The 22,025-nt window shown below is 50.4% G+C and overlaps 4 protein-coding genes across 4 annotated transcripts; 1 reads left to right on the forward strand and 3 right to left on the reverse strand.

Moving 5' to 3' along the window:
* The first annotated feature begins 39 nt into the window (after positions 1 to 39).
* LOC136194708 (mucin-5B-like) lies at positions 40 to 2,345 on the forward strand. Its single transcript, XM_065983913.1, has one exon. It carries the CDS (start codon positions 48 to 50, stop codon positions 2,241 to 2,243), a length of 2,196 nt encoding a protein of 731 aa, XP_065839985.1. The 5' UTR covers positions 40 to 47; the 3' UTR covers positions 2,244 to 2,345.
* Positions 2,346 to 2,496: 151 nt separating this feature from the next.
* Positions 2,497 to 4,581, reverse strand: LOC136194712 (uncharacterized). Its single transcript, XM_065983916.1, has 4 exons — positions 4,454 to 4,581; positions 3,844 to 4,269; positions 2,786 to 3,796; positions 2,497 to 2,737 (listed from the first exon to the last, which is right to left on the reverse strand). Exons 1-4 carry the CDS (start codon positions 4,509 to 4,511, stop codon positions 2,664 to 2,666), a joined length of 1,569 nt encoding a protein of 522 aa, XP_065839988.1. The 5' UTR covers positions 4,512 to 4,581; the 3' UTR covers positions 2,497 to 2,663.
* A 21-nt stretch (positions 4,582 to 4,602) lies between these two features.
* LOC136194715 (ribosome biogenesis protein wdr12-like) lies at positions 4,603 to 6,658 on the reverse strand. The gene is made up of 13 exons (XM_065983931.1): positions 6,606 to 6,658; positions 6,350 to 6,554; positions 6,188 to 6,294; positions 6,086 to 6,135; positions 5,975 to 6,040; positions 5,861 to 5,919; positions 5,708 to 5,803; positions 5,610 to 5,655; positions 5,467 to 5,564; positions 5,276 to 5,416; positions 4,981 to 5,219; positions 4,855 to 4,927; positions 4,603 to 4,801 (listed from the first exon to the last, which is right to left on the reverse strand). The coding sequence occupies exons 1-13, from the start codon at positions 6,647 to 6,649 to the stop codon at positions 4,751 to 4,753; spliced, it is 1,275 nt and encodes a 424-aa protein (XP_065840003.1). The 5' UTR covers positions 6,650 to 6,658; the 3' UTR covers positions 4,603 to 4,750.
* Positions 6,659 to 7,497: 839 nt separating this feature from the next.
* LOC136195020 (uncharacterized) lies at positions 7,498 to 21,919 on the reverse strand. The gene is made up of 52 exons (XM_065984285.1): positions 21,476 to 21,919; positions 21,282 to 21,411; positions 21,008 to 21,231; positions 20,830 to 20,953; positions 20,051 to 20,170; positions 19,939 to 20,003; positions 19,803 to 19,877; positions 19,668 to 19,746; positions 19,504 to 19,614; positions 19,377 to 19,450; positions 19,258 to 19,320; positions 19,141 to 19,204; positions 18,976 to 19,077; positions 18,769 to 18,925; positions 18,356 to 18,714; positions 18,233 to 18,309; positions 18,046 to 18,175; positions 17,360 to 17,985; positions 17,186 to 17,306; positions 16,939 to 17,129; positions 16,741 to 16,882; positions 15,523 to 16,689; positions 15,265 to 15,473; positions 15,047 to 15,215; positions 14,639 to 14,980; positions 13,635 to 14,581; positions 13,423 to 13,579; positions 13,264 to 13,367; positions 13,090 to 13,203; positions 12,906 to 13,032; positions 12,715 to 12,847; positions 12,576 to 12,657; positions 12,332 to 12,512; positions 12,182 to 12,276; positions 11,979 to 12,125; positions 11,847 to 11,919; positions 11,677 to 11,789; positions 10,712 to 11,617; positions 10,468 to 10,658; positions 10,305 to 10,416; positions 10,100 to 10,246; positions 10,008 to 10,043; positions 9,790 to 9,958; positions 9,626 to 9,733; positions 9,404 to 9,571; positions 9,133 to 9,354; positions 8,993 to 9,087; positions 8,452 to 8,938; positions 8,284 to 8,390; positions 8,172 to 8,232; positions 7,937 to 8,111; positions 7,498 to 7,876 (listed from the first exon to the last, which is right to left on the reverse strand). Exons 1-52 carry the CDS (start codon positions 21,728 to 21,730, stop codon positions 7,591 to 7,593), a joined length of 10,719 nt encoding a protein of 3,572 aa, XP_065840357.1. The 5' UTR covers positions 21,731 to 21,919; the 3' UTR covers positions 7,498 to 7,590.
* Positions 21,920 to 22,025: the final 106 nt, after the last annotated feature.

Consider the following 22,025-nt stretch of genomic DNA (forward strand, 5'->3'; position numbering starts at 1 on the left):
GGTCATCGTGGTAGGTAACACGTCACGTTCTATCACGTGATACCAAAATGAGTATCGCCACTTTCATCTTACTTTTTTCCTTGGCTACCGTCGTCCATTCTCAGTGCACGGGCAGTACTACGTATACGGCCACGTTCACCGCAGTTTGGACGTCGTCGTCCCACCCAAACGACTATCCGACGAGCTCCGCACATTGGTCGGGCGTTGTCGGCGGAAGTCACGATTCGAGCTACACAATGTGGAAACCAGGTGGAAAAGCGACGGCTGGAGTTAAGGAAGTCGCCGAAACTGGCGGTCAAAGCACACTCGTGAACGAAATGAAGAGTGCTGGGAATAGTGTTCTCGATACGGTCGCATGGTCCGGCCTTAGCCCTGGTACAGGAACTCGCACTGGGGACATCGACCTTGACTCCAGCCACACTCTCGTTTCTCTCATCACGATGATTGCACCGAGTCCGGATTGGTTTGTCGGCGTGCATGACTACGATTTATGCAGCGGATCGAAGTGGGTACAGTCCGTCACCGTCCAACTCTTTCCGTACGATGCCGGCACGGACAGCGGACTCAAGTTCCGTTCCGCCGACTCGGCGACCTCGCCCGCTGAACCGATTTATCGTCTCACCGGCACAATGCCAAACAACACGCTAAGTTCCTTCTTCGGATATAATCCTGTCCAACCGATGGCGAGGTTTAACTTCGCGCTTAAAAGTCGAACAACTCCTAGCACATCAACGACCACTCCGCCGCCAGTTACCAGCAAAGGACCTGTCGCTTCAACACAGGCACTACTTAATAATAATAATCAAACGGATTCTCCTACGACCAATCAAAAGATGGCTTCTCCTTCGACGACCAATCAAAATCAAAAGACAACTTCTCCTCCAACGAGCCCAAAGATGACGTTTCCTCCGACTGGGTGCAAAGAGACGGGCACTGCTACGTATATCATTGAGTTCGATTCGACGTGGAGTGCAAGCACTCATCCCGGACTTTTTCCCAGCGGCAACAATCCCCATTGGTCTTCCCTGGTTGTCGCCACGCACAATTCCGACTACACTATGTGGACTACGGGAATCAAATCCACGCCCGGAGTCAAAGCTGTCGCTGAATTCGGCGGCACGGGCACCCTCCTTGGCGAACTTAGAAACGCGGGTTTGAACGTCGGAAAGTGGGGAGTCGGACGAGGAATCGGTGCAGCAGGAAAAATAAGCGTTCAACTCGAAGTCGACGCAGCTCATCCACTCATCTCCGCCGTAACGATGATAGCGCCTAGTCCCGATTGGATCAGCGGCGTACACGACATCGACGTGTGCCCAGACGGCTCCTGGACTTCTTCTATTGTACGAGACGCCTTGCTCTACGACGCTGGAACAGACAGCGGCGAAGACTTCACGTCGCGCAACCAAGCAACGAATCCACCACAGAATATATTCCTTATTACCAGTTCAACTCCAGGCGTTTTCAGTGGTAAAAACATTGCACCGTTTGGTAAAATCACGCTGAGGCGAGTCGGCGGACCGACCGGCGGACCGACCGGCGGACCGTCAGGAGCGTGCACCGCGGAGGGATCTCCCTTGTACGACATCACGTTTACGGCGACGTGGACGGCGGAAAACCACCCGGGGCTCTATCCGAGCAACGCTCACTGGTCGCGAACGGTCGCGGCGAGTCACAACGGTGACTACGTCATGTGGACGCGCGGCGCGACGGCGACGCGCGGCGTTAAGGACGTCGCCGAACGAGGCGACGTCGATGTGCTCGAGGACGAGTTGGACGCTCAGAAAACGGCGGGAAACGTGAGGGATCGCGATACGACGGGCTCCATTGGATCGTCCGGTACGGGCACTCGTACGGCGACTGTCGTCGTCGATAAGGATCATCCGCTCGTTTCCAGTATAACCATGATAGCGCCGAGTCCGGATTGGTTCGTTGGGATTCACGACGTTTCTGTATGCGAGGGGAATAAATGGAAAACGGAGCCGATTAAGATGTCGTTGCTGCTCTACGATGCCGGCACTGACAGCGGGGAAAACTTCGACTCTGCTAACCAAGTGACTTCTCCGCAGGGAACGATCTTTTTGATTACGAGCCAGACGCCTGGTGTGTTTTCTGGAAAGAACTACAAGCCGTTTGGCGAGATGACGATTGCCATGAGCGGTGCGAGCCGATCTGCTGCGATCGGCGCGTCGATGGTGATTCTTTTGCTCGTCGTTCAGCAGCTTGTTTTGAGACTTCTGGCGTAGGAATTCCGAGGGATTTCTTTTCATTGTTGACCTGTCTGTTTTGTGTTCTGTCTGCTTTTGTGTCTCATTGCTATGTAAGCTCTGAACTCGTTTGAACTGTGAGCGTTTTCTTCCGTCATTGGAGCTTCGGTAGCTGAAATACGAAACGACGAAACGCAGTCGTTGGTAAGCTCTCGCGTGATTTACCTGGTTACAATTTACATTAATTAATTAATCAATGGGGAGCGCACTTGCGAAATCTTCTCAGTCGCTATCAGTGAAACGACAATTTTTTTAAGTGCGACACTCACTGAAGACCTTTCATTCATGCACACTACAAATTCCATTCACTTGCACTAAAAGAGAAAACATCCAACGAAAACACCGAAACGTCAGACGACACTTAACAAAAGCCTTAATTGAAGCGTTTCCTCTTCAGAATCAATAGCAAGCGGCAAAAGCCAGAGCCCAGATAACCACAGACGCAAGCGAAAGTCCAAACTGAACAGCACCGCCTGCACAAAGAACAATGAAATCATTGGCCATACATCGACTACGCTTACCTGTGGGACAGGGTGGCTCAGTCACGGTCTGATTATTGAACTTTGGATAGGCGCACGACTTCCCGTTCATGCAATCAACGACAATTGAAGCCGTCTCCTTTCCACTGATCGAAGCCGCTCTCGCATATATTGGAATTTGATAGGCGTCACCGGCGAAGAAAACCCTATCGGCAACTGGAGCTCGAAGCAAGTCGAACTCGGCAAACGTCGCTCCTATTGGCCAACCTCGGCAACATCCGCCGTAGAGGGGATCGTAATTGACTGAGGACACGTTGACGGATACGGGTGCGACGCCAAAAGCAGCCGTCGTCAACTCGTTGAGCTCTCGGAGCGTTTCGTTGTACGATTGCCGTTCGATACGAAGAGCCTGTTCGCCCCAGATCCAAAAGCGGATGATGTCGTAGGTCACGTTTTGAACCGACGCCCAAACGTCGCGAGCCCAGTGCCAATTCAAGCGATGATCGTTGGCGAAGACGTAGAAACGATAGCGAGTGCCGTCGACGTCGACTAGACGATCGAAACGCGCCCAGACGAACGTCAACGGTATCATGGGAAACTCGTTCATGACGAGACGTTTCGCGTAGGGAAGCGGCGGCTGAAAAGCGACGCTTTCGCGCTGGAAAACGGCCAAGCTGAACGTCACGATCGCGTAGTCGCCTCGATACGTTTGCCCGCCGTCGACGGTCACCGTCACGCCGCTCGACGTGTAGCTGACGTCCGTTACGCGCGCGCCGAGCACCAATCGCTCGTCGGACGCCGAGAAGACGAGATCTCGCATGCAATTGACGAGTTTGGCTTTGGAGTAGACCTCGCCGAGTCCCGTCGAGAAATACTTCTGATTCGCCGAGTAGGCGTTCGGTCCGGCATAAAGATAAAGGTAGTTGGCCGCCGACTGTTCGGTCGGCGCGAGAAAGGAATCGAATACCCATCCTTCGACGGCAACGTCGACGGAATTCTGCGGATGCCAACCGTACAGGCGCACGGCGGCGTGCATATTCAGATCGGCGCTTTCTATGGGAAAGTGTTAACGATATGGGACCCTTTTGTCTTGCACTTACCGTTTAGCAATCCTGTCGTCCAATCGGTTTTGAGTTTGTTTATCTTTTGCGTCAGTTCTTTCATTCTCGCTTCGGCTTGAGTGGAAACGTCCTTACCGTACTCGTCGACGAAGACGCGCGTCGATAGGCCGATATTGGCGAGGTCCACGTTGCACTGTTCGAGCATCTGACCCAACGTATTGCGTTCGGGATATTTCGTGTCCGTCTCCCAGAAGGCGCTGTCCGTTGGCATGCCGGCCGCCGAGCCGGTGACGAGTCGTCCGCCGACGTGATCCTCCGCTTCGATGAGAATGATGTCGTCCACGCCTTTCTCCTTCAGCGTGTTTGCCGCCTGTAGACCGGCAACGCCGGCGCCGAGAATCAAGACTTTGGCGTTCGTTTTGGCGGCGACGGCGACGTGCACGATCGCCAGGGCCACCAAAAAAGCTGCGAGTAAAACAATGGCTTTCATCGAGTACGGCGGCTATATAAACACTCTTGTAGGCATGCACTTAGATCAAGAACAACTGTTTTAGGAACACTAATTACATTACGACGTCCGGGATTCATTCACTAATTTTAAAATGTTCGCGATCTAAAATGGAAGCCGTATCATTTTTAGAATACGAACATTTCGCATCATGAGATTTAGCGACGTTGGCGTCGGCGCGCGCGTGACTTGAACGCATAATGCTCCGCACGTCGTAATGAACTTGACGTCACTGATCTAGATTTCGACGCCCAAAGCGTGACGCCGATCTTCACGCCTTTTCCTGTGGGTTGTCCTCGGCCAACGTTCGTATGCATTTTCGGAAAAAAGCAACTTTCTAGCGAGAATCTCAAACGGGCACTAGCTACTAGCTACCCGTCCTCGAACAAAAAAAAAACCTTTCGTTTGCTACCTACCATACAAACGCGCGATCCACATTCAAGTTCTGTGAACAATGACTCTGCTATCGGCACCTCCACTAGCAATAACCTAAATGTCAGACAGTCAGGAGACACAGGTTACAATAATCAATGAAGTCGAACCTCTGAGATGGACCAGTCAATAGAAAAAACTTTCGCCGAGTGTTCTCTAAGTAGAAGCAGAGGCTTCTTCGGACTTCAAACAAGAAAAAAAATACCAATTTATCCCATTTAAATATACGAACATACCTTCTCGTATCCCAGTGTCTAATCGTGGTATCATAGGACGCCGAGACGAGCTGATGTTCTCGTCGAGGCGACCACGCGACGGAGGACACCCATCCGGCGTGCGCCGTCAACGTCATCTTCACGATATTCTCGTCGCCGCTTCGAGGATCCCAGAGGCGCACGTGCCGATCCGAACCGCCCGATGCGAGCAGTCGGGACGACGGAGAATAGTCCACGTCACGAAAGACGGTCGTTCCCGTCTAGGAAACCCATCGAGGGCACGTCGCGTGAAATTTCCAAAATCTCTACGGGGTACCAATGTAAATGTATTGACGCCCGATTCCGCGTCCCACAGGCGTATGCAGTGATCCCAGCCCGCGCTGCATATGGAGTCGCTGTTGAGCCATAGAACGGAGGAGACGGCCTGCTTGTGTCCGGAAAGCGTAACAAGACAATTCTGAGAAAAATCCCAATAAGAGACACAATACATCTAACTCCCATTATTACCTTTGTTAGAGGTTCTGGCTGCAGTTTTCTTTTTCTGCCACCGAGCCCTTTTTTGAATTTAGGCTGCGGTGGAGTTGGAGTCGGAGTCGTACTGTGCTCTACCAAATGCGTAATTTGAGTGTTTTCTAGCTAGGAAGCATTACTTGTCTGCCATATTTTAATCGTTCCATCCCAAGACCCGCTACAGAGCTGAAAATACAATAGTCCCAAAGAGTTATGGCTTGGTGAATTTATAACTGACCATCTGCGTTGATTCACTCGAAGCTAACGATTCGACTCCTTGAAGGTGACCCTTCAGCACGCACTGGCACGATCCTTCGCCCGATTCACAGTCAAGCTATATGTGGACATCAAGAGACGATATGATTATAAGGCAAGTTGGTCTTGATCAAACCTTCCAAAGTCGTATCTCTTGATCTTGAGAACCGGTTACGATGCACAGCTCCGAATCGTCTACAAGAATAATCCAAAATTAATTAATTAAAAGTAGACCGCCCCGTTTCCTCACCGGACGTCACCCAGGCAACCGTTTTGACAGCTTCGTCATGACCGCACAGCTTGGCCAAACAATTTCCTAAAATTAATTATTTAATTAAAATTTAATTAATTAAAAGTCTACCCTCTTTGTCCAACACACGCGCTGTACCGTCGAAGCTACCCGATAAAATCCTGCAAATAATGCCTCAGCTAGTGCGAAAAGATGACCGTTTACGAGACTTACATGTCTGATGCACAGGCCACGCTGCTTACCCAATCGTCGTGAGGAACGCTGATTTTCGGCTGGGGAGGTGCGCTTTTTACTACGTATTCGATTTCCAGTACGGTTTCCTGTCGTTTTTTGACCTTTAGTTTCCGAACGAACTATGCGGCTCGCTTTTCTCACCGTCGATAGGTCCTTCGCTTCCACGTGATCGTTCAACGACGTTTGCAGGAATTCTCCGTCGACGAGAAAGTCGAAGTCGATCGGACGAGATTTCGAGGTCGATTCGACGCTCGTCTGCTGATCGAGAAGCGTGTTTATTACCGCATTGAGCTCGATCGACGTGGCTGTCGTCGGGAGAGCAAAGGGAACATCGGAGACTTTGTATCTAGCCGAAATAGTCCCTACAAAGCGTACAACCGTAAAAACGATCTCCTACCTATCGTCCTTGCAGAGAAATCTCGCCTGCAAGAGAGAAGTCATCGTTTTAGAAGTGGCCCGGATGTTCAGTGAAACCAATAAAATCAGAACATCCTAACCCTTTTTTCTTCATTTTGTCAATGACGAGAACGTGTGCTGCAGGGCTTTTACCACGTAGGCGCTTACCTGTGAATTTTGGACTAGTTAGATGTATATTGTCTGCATTCATCTCTATCACTCGACTACGGCACTAACAAAATAAACAAATAGAAGTCACAAATCTTTTATGCCGTCTAGAACAGCTCGTTCAACGTTAATAGGAACGCTGCCATCAGGCGGCATTGGAATTAACTCCTTGTCGCCATTCTCGCTCTGAAGAAAGCTCCTTTCCTCCCAATGAAAAATGCCTGGACTCACTTGAGACACGGTCAGCCACTCCAAAGCGTTCAACGTTGATGGAGCCTTCCTGTCGCGTTGAATGTTCACCACCGCAGCGTACGTTGTTCCATTCTGAAGATACTTCTCACATTTCGCTTTTGCGTGACTTTTCGTTTCGGAAGACGCTATTTCAATGCAAATACGGGCCAATCCTGATCCAGGAACAGAAACGGCGACGTCAGGTCTCAGTGGAAGAAAAAAAATTTGTGTCGGTGTAACAGCGCATGTTCGAGGATGGGCAGCCAGTTGGCTATCTGGCGGACGATTTCCGCCTCCACGGCCCCACGGGCATATCGATGATGATGAGTTTGCCGTCGATGAATTCTACTTTGAAAAATTCGAGAAATTCACAGGCTTTTTGATAAAGCCCTTTAGGAAAATTAGGAATAGTTGTAACTCTGTCGAACTGATCCGTCGATTGGAAACGATCGATGTTGTTGCAGAGAAAACTCGCCTGCAGGAGAGAAGCCGGCCACGAGGACACAAAACACCTACACGTGTACACACACCAAAAAAACCAAAGCAAAAAGAACATAAAAAAAGTTGCTGCAAAACAGACCAGTCAACTAGACATCGCGTGCAGCATCCGCAGTGTCGTACGTGTCCTCGTCCACAATAGGAGCCGTGTCGCTTTCAGTGACGTTCGGCTTCAAATCCTCGTAGGGATCCTCCGGACCAACGGCGCTGGCGTCGAGCTCGGTCATTTTGACGGCCGTGTCATCGCCCTCCGGACCAACCGTACTCGCTTCGAATTGAGAAATATCCAAAGCTTCTTCGGCGCGACTGCCGGCGGCGCTGAGGGGTCTCATTGCATGGGCGCCTCGTCTGCGTCGACTCGACGATCCTTGGCTACTAGAAAGAACGTTTAAGACTTCCCTATGTTTGCAAATGCCTCTCTAGTTTCCGTCTTACGGGGGTCCACTTCTTTGGCGCGCGCAAACGATGATAAAGATGATCAGCGTTATCAGGACGAGGCCCCACGCGGCTGACACGAGAATAATGTAGAGAAGTCGAATGGGCGGGTCGCAGGGCGGAGTAATAATGGCAGGAGAGTTGATCAGCGTCTCTTCCGGAATAATCCGAGGATCTACAGCGCAAGCGACAATAAATTAATTGATATTTAGTGCTATTTTTGCATTTGGCTCACCGTAGACGTAATTCTTTCGGAAATATCTTCGATCGGTTCCACTTTGACCCAAAGCGTAAACCTGAAAGGACAATTAGATAAATAGTTATACGAAACCGAACTATTTTTGTACTTCAAACGTGTACACGTCTATGAGGCGAATAGATCTTCCCATATCAAACAATCCTCGCTCGCACGTATCACGGTACAGGCTGCGCGAAATCGGCGCAGGAGTACCAACTAAAGAAAGAAAAAAAGGGCCGTTTTGAGCACGACTTCCACCAGTATAGGGTACCCTAACCTTTGTTAACGGAATCTTTCAAGCACATCGTGTAATTTCGCATCATAGCGTTGCACGTGTCGGAGCGAGGGATTCTGCCTGCTTGGACCGGATCCGCGCTTTGAGTCGTGTTCGTAACGATGCACGCATCGTAGCAATCCTTCGAGATTTCTTTGCCGCCGAAGGCGATCATGCAGCAATTGCGAATGAGCGACTGCATCCCCCGTCGCGCGTTGCGACACGGCAAATCGAGAAAAACGGTCTCCGCTTCGAGATAAACCGTCGACGCCGACTTGTTCGTAAACGTGTATCGCAACGGATCGGCGACGGCGATCTGCGGCACAGCCGCTTCGACGTGAAACGAGTACGTCGCCTCGGACGCCCTATTGTCGGCTTCGTCCGTCGCGAAGACGGTGACTAGGTGAGTGCCGGGAGCGAGACCGGACAGAGACAGAGTGCCAGACGAACAATCCGTCGTCGTCTGATTCACCAGACAGCGCAACGTTGCCTAAAAGAAAGGAGTGGGTGAGGAGAGAGGGGGAGCTACACGTGTTTTACGTACGTAGAAGTCGTTTTTGAGTAAGTCCATGCTCGTCGATGTGTCGGTAATGATTCGGGTGGGGACTGCTTGTATTCCAACAATTGGGGCCTCAGTATCTAAAAAAATGATTCGATTTATATAAAACGACTTCTCTTCTTTACCCAATTCAAACACGTGCGTTGCCGGGGAGGAATCTCTGTTTCCGGCGCAATCAATAGCGGCAATTTCCAGACGATACCAGCCGTCCCACGGCAACGGCGATCCGTACACTTCTGTCGTTTGAATCACGTTCAAACTGGGATCTGTCGACGAAACGGTGTTGCAATCGATCCACGAGTACATAGACATCATCCAGCCGCCAAAACAGCCGCCATTTTGATCGTCTATGAAAACATTCCCTTTTTACCTACTCAAAGCAAATTTTCAACGTACAGTTGTCGTATGAGCATGACGTCATGCGACACTTGAAGACAGTGTTGTCTTCATTGGAATTGTACGAAAAAACGGGATTGCGATTTTTCGTCACCCAACGCTGACGAGCCGAATTGAAATTCTTTCCCACCGTCGCCGAGTCAATTGTCGTTTGAGGAGCAATCGTATCTAAATTCAAAACCAATACTCACGGAATTCTTGAAACTTTACTTTCTCTCTTACCCACTATCCATGCTATGCTGTTGTTGTAGGTCGCCGTCACTCCTTGAGCAGTGTTACGCACTCGACCCCTCACTTGGAATTCCCATTCGCCTTCAGTTAAATTCGCCACTGCAATAGAAGATAAAGATGCATGTTTCAGAATTCCCACTACGTCTACGACTTACTCTTGAAGGTGGTGGAAAGCTGATTAGCTGGGCCGCAATTCTGGAAGGGAGAGGACACCAAGTTGCTCAGATCAAGCGGCGGAGGCTGATCGTAAGGGCTGGCAGTCTTGAAATAGGCGCCTGGTGGAAGAGCGCGACGACGACGGCCCGATGGAGGACTAGAAGAATTCTACAAAAAAATTATTAAACACGTACAGTGCCTGGTTTTCTTTACGCACTGTAGGAGCAGCAGTTGTAGGAGAAGCAGTTGTAGGCTAAAACAAAAACGAAATTAAATCCCCCAAATCGTAACTATTGCTGAATAACGTACTGCTGACGTGGGACACAGTGGCTGTTGGCAGTCAGTCATAAGGCCAGGTGGATCTGCATCACATGCCTTTCCGCTGCCTACTGCAGGTTTCAGTATGGGACGATAGGCCGCGATCAATCCTCTTCCGCACGTTACCGAGCAAGTCGCCTTTAAAACGAGACCAATAAAATAACATATACACCCTTAATTAGAAGTGTTCTTTTACGCCTGGTTGGGGAAGGGGAGATCCTTTGACGCAGTCCTGATCAGATCTTTTAATAAGACGGCATTGAAACTGCGGTACGGTGGATACACCGTCTTCCTCATTGGAACGTGCACTACATCGAAGCACTTGTTTCTATTGCAGTCTTGTCGTTCTCTTAGCTTACGTGAGCGAAAGTGAGTTGCTCGGCGAATACCAAGCGTTGAATTCCTGCTTGCACTGAACGAACTCCGGCGGGATTCCGATTTCGATTTTAAACGGTATGTCGAGTACGGTCACGTTGATTTGCGCCGAGCTACAAAAACGCGCCGGCGCAACGGCAGGCGGCGCAACGCGAGGTTTCACATCATTGCACCCCTATAAAAAAGAAAATTCAAAATACTGACTTATCGCATCCTTGAAGCCCTTACTTGGACAGTCAGCAGATAATAGGTAACAAGCTCCGCATCGATTCGCTGTCGCAGCATCAAATAAAACCCAGTGTCCGTAGCAAGAACGTCGAACTCGTTTTTAGGATCGCCGGCGATTACGGAATACGTCGATTTGGCGTTCATGCCGACGTCGCAATCGGTCACCGTATAATTCTGAATTTGTTCGCCGAGCGGATGCGTCTCGTCGACGATCGTGTTGCCGTACGCCGGCTCGGACGTCCGAAAAACGGGCGGCTGATCGTTCACGTCGACGACGCTAATAACGAGCGTCTGAGCGACGGTCCTCGGCGTCGCGCTGCCGTCCGTCGCTTCAAGATAAAGCGTATACATCGGCGATCCGCCGTCGCAGGCGTCGTAATTGAGCGGACTCGTAGTCATGATGTGAGCTGTTGAATTCATGCCTGGACTGTCTTCGGAAGCCATTCGAACGTAGAAAACATTGACGTCGTTGCCGTCTGCGTCCATTTGTCCCGTTATCGTAACGGTGGGATTCCCGTTTGTTGGACTGTCAGCATCGTTGACTATGACGTCGTAGATGGGTGTACGAATGTCGTTCGCTTCGTAGACGGTTACGTTGAGAGTGGGGCCCCCGGGAATGAAATAGGGATCGTTGTCGTTGAGATCGACGACGTTGACGATGAGCGATAGGTTGCAGTAGTTCGTCACGCCGTCAAACATGCCGATGAGCAAGCTGTGCTGATGCTGGCGTTCGTAGTCGAGCGCGGAGGCGGTGAACAGTCGCCCGTCGCCGCTTTTGACGTCTTGGAATACAGTGACCGTCATATTTCCCCACATCGTCGTGTCACCGGAGTAGAGTCTGTAACTGAGACGAGAAGGAGCCGGGAAGAGGAAACTGTCAACGATTCGAGTAACCACCGAATTCGGCTAACAGAAAAAGAGATTTTGAGTCCGACACTAATCTTTTTGAGGCAGTCTAGGCTTACCGCGTTCTCGTTCATATCCACTTGGCGACCAGAATCGGAGCAGTAAGGAACAACAAATGTGTTTGTAATGCACTCCCCAATCTTCGACAATTGACCCGTTTGTGTTGCTGATTCTATGAAAAAGTGTACTCTCTTTTTTTTAAATTCAAGCCTACCATTTTCGGACTTACCCATCTGAAAACATATCATATTGTTTGAGAACGAATTCTCGTCGGGTAATGACAGCGCAACAGACGACGACACCTTGAGATCAACACAAATGCCGTCGCTATTTCTTCCCTATATAAACTCGATTGTCTCACCATTACGTGTCCGTTGAAACTTTGCGCGCCAATGACTGGCAGAAGGTTGAGTACCGTCACTCCCAAAGACGGGCTGTAGAAGTGCGCCTTGCTCACTTTTCCCGCAACACCATCCACTGAGATTGTGTACATCAATACGCTATTCGTCTGTTTCATAAGACGATTACCAAGGACAAAGGTAAGGAAGCTATGAGACGCTTTACCTTGTCATAGATCAGTTCAAGAAATCCGCCAGTTGAGAGGTAAAAGTCGGATGGAGGTTTGATACCTCCAGGACTAAGAAGAATTGTCAGAACGCCTAGAATGACAAACTCAGTTTTTTAGCAAGCAAATTGCTATTATATCTTTCCTACCTTCCAAAAATGGCTGATCGTAGAGAAGCGCTTCTATTCCAACAGACGTAACGTCTTGCAAGAACGCTCCCTTTATCACGGGCGTGTTTGGCGGATCAAGCGTCTGCACTTCCAACGTCGTTCGCCCGTAGGCGAGATTATTCATCTGAACGTCGCTGACCAACTGCGAGGCTCCAATGCTCTGCAGAAACGCAAAAATTCGTCCAAGCGGAGCCAATAATTGCGACAAGTAAGAATAACGAACCTTGCTCGGATCCGCATTGGACGCCCACGTGTCGTCAACCCATTGCGGCTGTTTCAAAACCGTCGCGGAATATTTGACAATGCTATAAAATAAGTGAGAAAAATAATGCACATCAACGATCGTGACGAGGGGGACTCACTTTGGAAAGAAAGCAGCGTACTGGAAGCGTCCATCTTTGGCAACAGAAATGGAAGCCAATCCGGCTGCTGATACAGGATTACGCTGCGGTGTAGATCGACCCACCGAAGCTTGGTTGAGAACAGCAGTAAATTCTAAAACAAAAGAACATATGTATTGTAGTACTGTATGACTGATGATGTGAGAGCTTACTCTGTTTCAGGAAATAGATTTGGCCTCGAAGAATAGGATTCCCGTTCGAGTCCGACACTAGTATGTAGAGTTTTCTTTGAGTCAGGTAGAACTTGTTGTTCACGTTGAAATTGACAGAGCCCGAAGCCTTTGAGGAGATACACATCAGTCGTCAAGCATATAAACAAAAGACAAGGAATCTTACGAGGAGACCGTTGAACGAGTCGGTTAGATCAAAGAGTTCGTTCTGCGAGGTTTTTCCGACGTCGGCGGGACCGCGAATCGCCACGCGTCCAACGTCAGTTCCCACAATTTCGATCTGAAGCCAAATGGAGCAACTACTAACTTACAAGTGACGTATAAAAAGATAAACGCGTACGGAGTAGAAAAAGTTGTTGCGATCGTCGAGCCAGAACTGCGCGTAGCCTGCACCAGCGGCGACAGCGCCGGCCGCTTTGCCACTCAGCAACGCTTCAAACTGATCTAAAAATGCGTGCGTGAACTAACTAACTAGTAACCCCTCTTTTTTGTATCCAACCAGGTGTGTAGTAGTTTTCTAGAAGATTCGGTCGAATGTGACCGCGAATCTCTCCGGGCTTGTTCACGTCCGTGTGCACGTTGACGTAGTACGTGCCGTCGATGAGGCCGCGAATTTCGCTCCATCCGAGGGGACCCCACCTGCCCTCGTCAATCCACTAATAAAATGTACAGTATATGATTTGGATTTCATTTTAATCTACGCGCGCTCACCTGATTGTCGACTAACTGCAGATCGAGATGAAAGACGGGCATGGCATTCTCGTAGAACTCCGCTTGGCCGTGAACGTGAGCTGGAACGTCGTTCTGCGCGATTCCTTCGACGACGATGCGATAGTGCAAATAGCCGAACTGGTCGAGAAAGAATTTTCCAAAGCCGGCCGAACCCGTCGGCGAAACGGGCGACAATTCCTGACTGCTGCTAAAAATTGCGGAAAATTCGTGCGTCTGCGGCACAATCTGCCCGCGAACTTCGCCGTTTGGCGAAGCCTCGCTCTTGACCAGTGCATAGATTTGACCGCGAGCGAGAGCCGAAAGCGCGTCCTCGCCGGGATTGATCCACTTGCCCGAACGCTCCCTACTTTCCGCTTCAGTAACTTCCCGAAGCATCGGCCCCGCGTAGCCGGCCGACGCCGGTCCGTATAATCCGATGCTGATCGGCGTTTCGATTTCCGTCCAAAAGATGATAAAATCGACGTCGCCGCGATTGTCGACGTAAACGAACGAGAGCCCGACGTCGCGCGATGGAGTCGCGGCGAGGGAGCCATCGGCGAGCGCGACCTGCTGACCGGTGACCGGGCCGACGCCGAACCAGAGGTACGAGTCGCGTTCGAGAAATTCGACGATGTAGAGAACGAGAGCGGGGTTTGATACGGTCGAATCCGACACGCCGACGGTGAGAATGCCCCCGTTGCCGTCTGCAATGCCACGGAGTTCGTCCATGGTGAGATCGGTGAGCACGCCGCGAGCGCGACTCGACGTGAAGCCGTCTTGGAGGAAGGAGACGTTTCGGTCATTGTATTCATAGGCGATGTAGGATAGGGAAGCGGTCAGGCCGGAGAGGACGATTTCGTAGTGAACCCAGCCGGATCTGTCGAGAACTAGGCGAGCGTAGCCGCCCATTCCTGTGGGACCCGACGGAGAAAAAACGCCGCCGTAATCTGGAGAGAAATTCGTTGGGAAGGGATCGAGCCGCACTAAAATCACGCTAGATTTACCTTTCTTTCTGAACAATACCTTCCCTTCGAGATTGTAATCGATGCTAGTTCTCGTCTTGACGACGACAACGAAATTGCCGTCTCGGAGTCCCTGAATTTGCGCCGCCGAAAGGCTCACTTTCCCGCTCGCCGTCTGCGCGAGAACGTTGATCATCGTCGCCGACGATATGGATTGGAGTCGCTGGGAATCGGCGAAGATGTCGACGGAGAGAAGGCTGTACGCGCCGACGGTGTTGACCGTCCACGAGAAGACGTTCTGCTCGTTCAGATTCGCGCGAAAATAGCCGCCGACGCCGGACGCTTTCGTCGGATCGGACGGTCCCAGCGACGCCTCAAATTCGACTGAAAAAAAGCGAGGAGAAAATGAAGCAGGGTACATTTGTATATAAATAAAAAATTGCTTATTACTTGGTAATGTGGTGTTCGTGATTGAACCGTGTCTTCGCATCAGCGTGCCGCTCATGTGAGTTTTTCCGACGTATTTGGGATCACTCGTGTCAACGGAAACTTGAAGAGAAAGCAGACCGCGAGTAAGGTAATAAAGGACGTTCGAATCCAACGAATATTGTCCGTATATCTAAGCAAGAGAATACCTCGTCATTCTACTTCATAAAATATTACTATACCAAGTTGCTCGTGTAAATGTTGCTTCTTAAATCGACCACAGTCTGTCCGGACGGCGTGACGAGCTTCGCAGAAACCGGTTCGCCTTTCTTGTTGTTGAATCGAACCACCACGTGCAACGAGCCGCGAGAATCCGTATCAATCGTAATTATAGCGATTCCACCCGCAGCGGGACCGGCAACATCATTCGCCGTCACAACGCCAAAGCTCCCTAAAACAAAACCCTTAAATAATATCCTATTTAAATAATACAAACTTACGTGAACTTGTGACTGCCAGTGCTCCCATTATTTCTCCTGTAGGATTCGCTTCGGTTCCGACTAGAATCGACACTTTGCTTGAGAGCAGGTAGTCGAGTACAGCGGCATTGGGAACTCGCCAGCGAATCGTCGTTGATCGCTCGGCGTACGCAGCCACGAAAGCGTCGCCAAGCGCTCGAACGACCGCTCCCGTCGTCTCGTTCTCGTACACGAGCTCGATCGACTTAATCGGACTCGAAACGGCGTCGAAATAAACCGATATCAACACGATGTCGTCGGCGTCGAGAAATGCAGTCGCTTCGCCCACCATTGTCGTGCCGACATCGACTTGCCCTCCGCTGAGCACGCCGCGGAATTGTCGCAGACGCGCGAACTCGAGAAACGGCACCCACGACACGACGCCGGTCACTTCACCGTTCGGGTAATCGTCGGTGACGACGTTCACGACGAGTTTTCCGGAGACGATCGCTTTGAAGTCGGCGACGGAAAGACCGGTCCACACGCCGAACGCCTCCTCGCCTTCGACCACCGTTTCGGTGCGATAAATTTCGTATCCGGACGAATTGACTAGAGCGACGGCGACGACGTCGCCGAGCACATTCGCCGCCTGCGCGTGAAATCGAAGTTTTCCGTCGCTATCGAACTGCATGAAAATTTGACCGATGGCGCCGCCGGCGAGCGGCGTCGGTTTCGCGTTCGCGCCGGAGAGAAGCGAAAACTGGCGATTGTGGGATACGGAAGTCGTATCCATGGCAACCGTTTGATTTTGAGAGTCTTTGAAGACGACGCGAGCATTGGCGCTGACGAACGCCTGGAGCGCGTCCATCGTCGGATTCGGAATGGTTACCATGGTACTCCGAAAGCCGCCGCTGCCCAGTTGAACGACGACGTCACCTACTGTGTGCCATCCTGTTTTCGTTGTATATGTAATCGTTTCTGTCGTGATCGTTGGCGGAGCGCCGGTGGAGTTGCCCGTAGGCGGGTTCGGTATCACGACGATTTGTCGCGATGGGATTCTGATCGTGCCGTAGTACTGAAGTTCGACGGTTGCTGTCGATTGCATACCGATTAGCCAAAAGCGCGAGACGAGCTGATTGTTGTCGGTTATGTAGAGAAGAGTCGTGGCGATGCCGCCGCTTTTGTCCGTCAAGATGGAATAGAAGTGAGCTACGAAATAAGGACTTGTTTTATCAAGAAAAAAAGGCAAGGGAAATTTACTTGGATGATTGTTCGGAGTGGAGGGACTCAGAGGCGCCGTTGTGGCGGGAGTGATGCGCGGTCCCGAAAAGAAAAAGTTCAATTTTCCCGCGGAAAGATCAAATAGATCAGCAAGTGGAATGCCCTCCCAAAATCCGTCAAACTTTAGAGAGAAAAAAAACGAAGCTAGACCAATTAGATATCACGATAAGGACTTACAGAACTGTCGCTTCGAAGAGCATAGGACATGTCCACTTTTACGGCTCCGTTGCCGTCCGCTATTCCAACCGTTGAAACGGGAACGTTCGACTCGAGTGCCGCCGTAACGTGAACGTTGCCTTGCTGATCGAGCTCGGCCAAGCCAAACATTCCGCTGTTTCCGGCAGCATTCGCTCCCAGGAATCCAAACGCTAAGCAAAGCAAAATTCAAATAAAAGCTTAGGCTATGAGTATACAAGACACGCACATCTCTTTCTGTAGAAAATTTGACCCTGCAGAACTATTCTCGTCGTCGTGGCACGCACGTACAATCGATTAGACGCAAGAAGCGAAATCGTATCAGGACTCAAATCGACGCGACCGCGCGACTAGAAAACAAACGTCACGCGCAATCAAATCGACATCGTAGACAAAATCCTACCTCTTCCGTCGCAAGATTCGTCGCGTCGAGATCCGTCACTTTAACGAGACTCCCGTCCCACTGCAATCCGTAGATGCTAATCGACTGCACGTTCGAATCGAGCTCTTTGACGCTTGACAACTGTACGTGATACTCGAGCGTCGTCTGATCCAAAAGAGAAACGCGAGCCAATCCCGCGGCGCCGTACGGCCCCGACGTCTGCCAGAACCCGGAACTCATCGACGCGGCCATCAACACGGGACTTCCATCTTGAGTGGCGTCGGACACGGAATCGGCGCGCAAGTGCCCGCGCAACGCGCCCGCCGTGTGCTTATCCGTATGAATATTGATATAGTCGTATCCGTTGTAGAGATCCTCGATCTGCTGCAACGTCAGTCCTTCCCACGTGCCCTGGCCGGCGCCGGCGAAATAGCGCGCCGAGTTGTCGTGAATCAGGGGGCCCGTTCCCTTGACGGGATCGCTTGCCGGGCCGTGGATGTGGCTCTTGATGACGCTCGCTTTTAGGCCGGTCACATAGATTTCGTAGACGAGATTGTTTCCGGATAGAACGGCGAATGTTATGCCGGCGCCTGTCGTGTCGTTCACGATGGGAACTTCGGTTCTTCCGCCGGGAATCGCGGTAAACGCTGCGAGAACGGGGAAACTGTCTTCGGTGTTTTTTTTTCGGTGACGACGGAGTGACTTACACAGGGGTGTGACCATCAGCGTTCCTCTCGTGTCGGCGATCACGACGTCGATTTTGCTCTGGGCAAGAAGCTGGGACATGGACGGAAATTGCGCTGCAGGAATTTGCCACGTGAAGGACAGCGGCGACACCTGCCAAGTACATTAGATAATCCCTTTAATTACACTAAAATTTATTTGTTGGCCTACCGGACTCCAAGGGTTGCTAGAAAAGACAAACGAATCCCCGGAATCGGTCGGCTGAACAAGATTGACTTGAGTTGAAGCTAACAAAAGAAATAGAAACATAGCCGCCTATTCGTAGTTCCGTACTCGTCAAGCCGGCGCATTCAGCGACAAATTTAATCTGTCGACTAGCAAGATTCGACGTAGCGGAAACGAAACACGCAGCACCGGTCGTCTTCTTCGCCTGAACGCCGCTCAAAACGGAGCTCAGCATTCCGTCGTAGGGCTGCTGAGAACATCGTCGAATGGGTCCCTCCACGACGTCGTCGCCGCGAAGCGTTTTGACGTGAAACGCGAGATTTCCAGCGTCCAGAGAGGCGATATCGACGGAGAGCAAGTCCCGAAAGACGCCGCTGAACGCTCCATTGCGAAGCGGAACGTTGGTCATAAAGCTCGCCGACACGAGACTACCACCGGAATAGAGACTGACCTCAAGTTCCGTAACTCTATAGAAAAGAGATAGAGAAAGAAAAAAGCCGGGGATCTATTCTTTGGCTTACTGTGGCTGGAGGCCGGCGATTCTGCCGACGAAGTAAAAATTGCTCTCCTTCGCCAAACTGCTGCGAGCGATTTCCTTCACTTCGGCTTTGATGTATCCAGAGACCCCGTTCTGAAGAGGAGTGGACAACGACGAGCCACTTAGAACGGCACTGAAACCTATGATCAAACTTGATTATTTTTAATTAACAAAAATTCAATGTACGTACACGTTCTGCCAGGTGGTAGAGTCGGAGCGACGGTCATCGGCGGGAGTCGCACTGCTGACGTCGGAGCGGCGCTGGGGGGAGCGGTCGGCATCATCGATGAGACTATAAACATTTTTCGATTTTTAATTAATTAATTAATTAATTAAGTCCGTGCAGGTGTCCTACAAGGCGCCTGCAAGAATCCGGACATTCCTTGCGGATTGCTCTTCGTTGTGACGTTGATCAGGACCTGCAGAATGAAATGAAACCGACTGAGAAACTTAGTATTCTTCCATTTCATACGCTGTTTGAGCCCACGAACAGAAAATCAAAGCCCGGCGGCAAATTCGCATATGAACCAGTCAACTATAAGAAGAAAATGAGTTCGTGATTCCCTGGAGCTCCTCCCTCTTCCAACTGACCGTCTTTGTCGAAAAGAGAGGATTGCTCTGGACTTCAATGTAAACGGTATCGAATTCGCTTGTAGGATCGATTCCTTGACGACGGTGTATTCGTAACTATGTGAGGACGTTATTGCTTTGCGCTCACCTTGCAGCTGAATCCTGTAGTCAATGGTACGAGCTGAAGTAAGCTTCGCGAAAGCGACGGCGGAAACGCCGGGTGATGAGCCGGTTATAAAAGCAACTCGAACGCCAGAGTCTGGAGAAAGAAAAACATAAAAGAGAAATTAAATATTGCCGAATTGAGATTACTGTCAGAAAAGCTGTATTTCATTGCAGGCAGGGTCGTCTGAGCGAGAACCGTGGATGCGGCACTGAGCGACGATGTCGCCTAGGTAACCATAGAAGTAAAATCGGCTGCACAACTTCAAATAAAAAGTTTCAAACCTTTCCAGAGGTGAGAAGTTTGACATCAGGTGAGATGACTGCCGTTCGTGTGGCTTGACAAACGGACGGACTAATCTGGAGAAGAGCAAACGAGTTTACCCCAATACAATTTTTGGCATCGATTGACGTGAATTACCTGGACATTTCCAACAGATTTGCCCGCTCCATCGCCAAAATTGACCGAGGTGAAGTTCGGATTGCCTGAAGAGAAATCATCTAAAGTGCACCTAAAGCAATAGCTCTCTTACAATTTGACATGACATTGAACCAGACACTGTTCAGCCCAGAGAAGTAGTATCGACCGACAGCAACAAATCCATTCATGCCTTTACTTGGAGCTTGGGATGGCGTGTAGACGGCCATAAAATCTACAACAAGATAGCGCAACAGTTCATAGATACAGCTACTGTATGAAGTGCAGGGTTCTGCCGAGATTTTTTATAATATACACGTGTATTATGTTGGAAGTAATACCCCACGAAAAATTTATAAAGTCGTGGTTACCTAGCTTTAGTTTAACAATCAATAGAAATGGCTTCATTCTTTATTTTTTAAGCCTTCGCAGTAACTAATGCAAGCTATGGGCCGACTCTGCTGCAGTAATTAAAAGTACTGGGAAACTGAGTTTTTACTTGTTAAGTCTGGCGGTAAAATGTAAAGGCCAGTTCCTTTGCCTATGATCTTTGAAGGCTTGCGTAAAGGACTTCCATAGGCGTGGATTGGGCAAAGGGTCCCCCTTTGGGGATAAAAGCTTAGAGACTCGTCGTTTGACCGCCACGAGCTCAAAAAACGCGTCTTCTCGCGTAGAGAACTTTAAAAAAAATCAAAAATACCTGGAGAGGGCGTTTTTTCTTTCACGAGATTATAATTTTTTATGCTTGTCTCTAAAATCGTTTACTGAATGAAGCGGCCTTCTATACAGTACATTACGTTTTAGTAGTATGGGGCGGCGATAGGCGAGTGAGGGTCAGGGGATGCCGACCCACTGGTTGGCAGAACCCTGAAAGTGTCTCTTCTCAATTCTCACCTTGTCCATCAAGGAAACTTGAAAATGTAGCTCTGACGCTCGATACGGTGGCCGTAAATCGAGCCTTTCCTTCATAGATCGCTGCATACGTCAGAAGGGTGATGTCTCGATCATTAGAATAGGTCTAAGGATCCATTTCTTAATTTAAGACTTTCTGCGTATTTCATTTTCAACTCACCGTCAAATTTCCGCTTCGGGTATAAATTACGCCAATGGAATTTCCGACCAGCTGCGACCGAGTCGAATGCGTCGCCAACGACAACGTGTAAGTCCAGGATGCATCAATGCCACGCCCGTCAATTCCATAATTCATTCTTGGCTTATCCCCCGACGTCGTAACGTAGCACGTAGCATACATAACTCCCGCGCGAGTCGACGAAACCAAAGCCGCACTGAAAAGCCCTGGAATGCACAGCTCACGTGCAAGCAATGGAAGGGGCGTTACCCCATACCAGAAACATAGGGCAAGACGTTTTGCTCGCCAATAATTCCCTGTAGAAGAACGCCGGGCAGGCCGACGCGAACGCGCCAGCCGGTGACGCTTTTGATGCTCAATTGGACGTCGCTGAGAGACTGCAAAGCCTACGAGACGACGACGAAATCACGTGGTGAACGGAAGCCAGAATACATACAAACCGTTACTTACCCCGTTTCCGCTAAAAGTGACATTCCACTGCGTTGCCCCGGGCGCCGTCGAACCGAAGTCGGCCCACGCGACAGCGGCGGCCGTTTTGAGCGTGACGGCGACGACGACTCGATTATCGGTCGGATTGTGATAAATCGTCGCGTAGCCGCCGTCGCCGGAAGCCGGATCGACGAGAAAGGCGCCGTAGCGATAGAGACGAGCGTGCGCCGGTGCCGCGATCGCGGCGACGACAGCGAGAACGGCGAGAAATTGCATGGGTTGCGCTCTCTCGGCGTGCCAGTCGGCGTCTGGGCGTTGGTTCGCGATTTGCTGATAGCATGGTCGGGTGAGATCACGTTCTTTTCGAGCTCCCCCGCGCGCTCGAGAATTTAGATAGGCGAAGACGGGTTTTGACGGCGATATGCGGTGCACTTGATTGGTTTCTGCTTGTGTTCTTGTCGGAAGAAGCCGTACACCGTTTCACACCGCCATTTTTGGATCAGTGTCCCGTTTTTCATTTATCCTGCGAGGCAATGCATTTTTTCTCGCCACGTGCGCCGAGCAAAAAAAT

The sequence above is a fragment of the Oscarella lobularis genome, chromosome 13 (assembly GCF_947507565.1).
Source record: "Oscarella lobularis chromosome 13, ooOscLobu1.1, whole genome shotgun sequence".
In the NCBI taxonomy this organism is placed as follows: Eukaryota; Metazoa; Porifera; class Homoscleromorpha; order Homosclerophorida; family Oscarellidae; genus Oscarella; species Oscarella lobularis.